This window comes from Malurus melanocephalus, unplaced genomic scaffold, assembly GCF_030028575.1.
Source record: "Malurus melanocephalus ecotype Western Australia unplaced genomic scaffold, MMel_1.1 scaffold_1490, whole genome shotgun sequence".
In the NCBI taxonomy this organism is placed as follows: Eukaryota; Metazoa; Chordata; class Aves; order Passeriformes; family Maluridae; genus Malurus; species Malurus melanocephalus.
In genome coordinates this window covers 23,415-27,623 of record NW_026624722.1, presented here as the reverse complement: position 1 = coordinate 27,623, position 4,209 = coordinate 23,415, and the positions used below count along the sequence as shown (strand labels likewise).

The following is a 4,209-nucleotide window of genomic DNA, read 5'->3' as shown; positions in this document are numbered from 1 at the left end:
ATCCCATCGATCCCATCCCAGTTTTTTATGGAAGGAGCTTTTCCCCATGTTTTTCATCCCAATTTCAATCCCTGATCCAGCAGAGCCCCGATCCCAAAATCCCAATTCCCTGGTCCCAGGAGCCCCGATCCCAAAATCCCATTTTCCCATCCCAGCAGCTCTGATCCCAAAATCGCAATCCCAAAATCCCGATCCGAAAACCCCTTTGGGGTTCCCTTTAGGATTCTCTTTGGGGTTTCCTGTGGGGTTTCTTTAGGATTTCTTTGGAATTTCCTCTGGGGTTTTTTCGGAGTTTCTTTGGGGTTTCTGCAGGATTTCTGTGGGGTTTCTGTGGGGTTTGTTTGGGGTTTCTCTGGGATTTCCTGTGGGGTTCCTGTGGGTTTTCTCTGAGGTTTCTGTGGGGTTTCTGTGGGGTTTCTTTGGGGTTCCCTTTAGGATCCCTTTAGGGTTCCCTGTGGGGTTTCTCTGGGGTTTCTGTGGGGTTTCTTTGGGGTTCCCTTTAGGATCTCTTTAGGGTTTCCTGTGGGGTTTTTTTTTGGGGTTTTTTGGGGTTTCTGTGGGTCCCTCACCTCGGCCAGCTGCAGCACCACGGTGTGGTCCATGTTGAGCTCGGCCGGCACCGACTGCACCAGGAACGTTCCCCCCACCGGGATCACCCCAAATCCGCTGCCCAAAACCTTCAGCTTCTTTATGGCACGGAGGAGATCGTCCCTGGAGAGAGAATCCCAAAAAAATCCCAAAAAAATCCCATTACCGGGAGCAGATCATCCCTAGACAGAGAATCCCAAAAAAAATCCCAAAAAAATCCCCAAAGAAATCCCATTCCTGGGAGCAGATCGTCCCTAGAGAGAGAATCCCAAAAAAAATCCCCAAAAAAATCCCATTCCTGGGAGCAGATCGTCCCTGGAGAGAGAATCCCAAAAAAAATCCCAAAAAATTCCCATTACCGGGAGCAGAGTGTCCCTGGAGAGAGAATCCCAAAAAAAATCCCCCAAAAAATCCCAAAAAAATCCCATTACCAGGAGCAGATCATCCCTGGAGAGAGAATCCCAAAAAAATCCCAAAAAAATCCCATTCCCGGGAACAGATCATCCCTGGAGAGAGAATCCCCAAAAAATCCCCCAAAATCCCAAAAAATTCTCATTGCAGCCAGGAAATTTGGGGTCTCCGATCCCAAATCTTGCCCCAAATTCTGTAGGATTTGTGGGATTCCTGCGGGATTTCCATGGGACTTCTGTAGGATTTCACTGGGATCCCTGTGGGGTTTCTGTAGGATTTCCTGTGGGATTTCTTTGGGGTTTCTTTGGGGTTTCTTTGGGATTTCTTTGGGATTTCTGTGGATTTTCTGTCAGATTTTCTGGGGGTTTCTGTGGGGTTTCTGTAGGATTTCCACGGGACTTCTGTAGGATTTCTATGGGATTTCTGTAGGATTTCTGTGAGGTTCCTATGGGGTTTCTGTAGGATTTCTGTAGGATTTCTATGGGGTTTGTGCAGGATTTCTGTGGGATTTCTGTAGGGTTTCTGTAGGATTTCTGTAGGATTTCTGTGGGGTTTCTGTGGGGTTTCTATGGGGTTTCTGTAGGATTTCTATGGGGTTTCTGTAGGATTTCTGTGGGGTTTCTGTAGGATTTCTGTGGGGTTTCTATAGGATTTCTGTAGGATTTCTGTAGGATTTCCCGGGCACTCACTGGCTGACATCCTGAGCCAATTTCCCTCTTCCCTTCAGCACCTGCTGCTGCAGCTCCTCCAGCGTGATCAGACCTGGAAAAATCCCACATAATTATCCCAGGAATGGGAAAAAAATCCCAAATCATCCCTGGGAATGGGAAAAAATCCCAAATAATTATCCCAGGAACAGAAAAAATCCCAAATCATCCCTGGGAATGGAAAAAAAGAAATCTGAAATTATCCCTGGGAATGGAAAAAAAAAATCCTAAATTATCCCAAGAAATGGAAAAAAAAATCCCAAATTATCCTCAGAATGGGAAAAAATCCCAAATTACCCTGAGGATGAGAAAAAAATCCCAAATTATCCCAGGAATGGGAAAAGATCCCAAATTATCCCTGTGGACAGGAAAAAATCCCAAATTATCTTTGGGATCCTCGGATTTGGGAATATTTGGGATCCTGGGATCAGGGAATCCTTGGGATCCTCAGCTCTGGAAAAATTTGGGATCTTTGGATCCAGCAATTTTTGGGATCCTCAGATTTGGGAATCTTTGGGATCCTCAGATCCAGGGGTTGGAAATCTTTGGGATCCCGGGATCTGGGAATCTTTGGGATCTGGAAAAATTTGGGATCTTTGGATCCAGGAATTTTTGGGATCCTGGGCTCCAGGAATCTTTGGGATCTGGGAATCTTTGGGATCTTTGGAGCTGGAAATCTTTGGGATTCCTGTGGCTCTGGGAATCTTTGGGGTGCTCAGATCTGGGAAATTTTGGGATTTGGGAAATTTTGGGATTTGGGAATGTTTGGGATTTGGGAATGTTTGGGACTCACCTCCGTTGCGGTGCTTTAGGGCCAGGCACACCTCGATGATCTGCACCCCGAGCTCGTAGTAAAAATCCCCAAATCCCAAAAGCTCCGACCAAAACCCTTTACCGGCTGTGAGGGGACAGGAAATGGGGTCAGATATGGGATATGGGGTCAGATATGGGATATGGGGAAATGGATATGGGATATGGAAATGGGGTCGGGATACGGAAATGGGGTCAGGATATGGGAATGGGACAGGAAATGGGGTCAGATATGGGAATGGGGTCAGGATATGGGGAAACGGATTTGGGATATGGGGAAAAGCCTTTCCACTCAGAAACCCCACTGTGGGTCTGCGTTTTGGGGTTTTCCAGGACCCCAAATCCCCGCAAAGCCCCGATCCCAAACCCGTGCGAGGAGCTGACTCCAGAGCCCAGGACGGCCTCGACCCCAAACCCCAGACAGAGCTGACCCCAAATCCCTGACCCCAAACCCTCAGTAAGGGTGGGACAGCCCCGACCCCAAACCCCAAATGGAGCTGACCCCAAACCTCAGATGGCCCTGACCCCAACACCGGGAGGGGTGGGACAGCCCTGACCCCAAATCCCTGACCCCAAACCCGACCCCAAATCCCCGGGGCAGCCCTGACCCCAAACCCCAGATGTCTCCAACCCCAAATCCCTGATCCCAAACCCAAGAAGGGTGAGACAGCCCCGACCCCAAATCCCCGACCCCAAATGCCAAGCCCGTGACCCCAAACCCTAAAGCCTGACTCCAAACCCCAAACGCCTGAATGGCCCTGACCCCAATCTCAAATCCCTGATCCCAAACCCCAAACTCTGACCCCAATCCCTGATCCCTGACCCCAAACACCAAACCCTGGCCCCAAACCCTGATCCCTGATCCCAATCCCCGATCCCAAATCCCAAACCCTGACCCAAAACCCTGCTCACAGGCGAGGGGATCCGATGGTGGCGCACATGTCCTGGAAGTGCACGCAGAACTTGGGGCTCTGGCGGATCCCAAACTGTGACCCCAATCCCAAACCCTGACCCCAATCCCGATCCCGATCCCAAATCGTGCTCACATGCCAGCGGATCCACGCCGATGATGGCGCACACGTCCTGGAAGTGCACGCGGAACTCGGGGCTGCGGCGGATCCCAAACCCAAACCCTGATCCTTGACCCCAATCCCAAACCCCTGACCCCAATCCCGATCCCAAATCCTGCTCACATGCCAGCGGGTCCACGCCGATGGTGGCGCACATGTCCTGGAAGTGCACGCGGAACTCGGGGCTGCGGCGGATCCCAAACCCCAATCCCTGACCCCAAACTGTGACCCCTGACCCCAAACCCCAAACTGTGACCCCAATCCCAAACCCCACAATGCTCACATGCCAGCGGGTCCACGCCGATGGTGGCGCACATGTCCTGGAAGTGCACGCGGAACTCGGGGCTGCGGCGGATCCCAAACCCCAAACCCCGATCCCTGACCCTGATCCCTGACCCCAAACCCCAATCCCTGACCCCAAATCCCAAACCCCAAACCCCCCAATGCTCACATGCCAGCGGGTCCACGCCGATGGTGGCGCACATGTCCTGGAAGTGCACGCGGAACTCGGGGCTGCGGCGGATCCCGTGTTTGTGTTTGGCCGCGAACGCCTCCAGGTGAGTGCGGAACGTGGCCAATTGCTGGGACATCTGCAACCAAACTGGGGTGGACTGGGGGCACTG

General features: G+C 51.7%; 1 protein-coding gene across 2 annotated transcripts in view; it reads right to left on the bottom strand.

The window, feature by feature from the left end:
- Positions 1-4,209, bottom strand: part of SNF8 (SNF8 subunit of ESCRT-II) — a 9,421-nt gene that overhangs the window by 1,981 nt on the left and 3,231 nt on the right. The window contains exons 2-5 of one of the 2 annotated variants that reach the window (XM_057388011.1): positions 4,038-4,176; positions 2,500-2,604; positions 1,689-1,761; positions 570-711 (exon numbers count right to left, since the gene is read on the bottom strand). In XM_057388011.1, the coding sequence (XP_057243994.1) occupies positions 570-711; positions 1,689-1,761; positions 2,500-2,604; positions 4,038-4,176 (459 nt within the window). Of the gene's footprint in view, positions 1-569; positions 712-1,688; positions 1,762-2,499; positions 2,605-3,709; positions 3,796-4,037; positions 4,177-4,209 lie in introns of those variants that run through there. The other variant, XM_057388010.1, reaches the window with a different exon arrangement.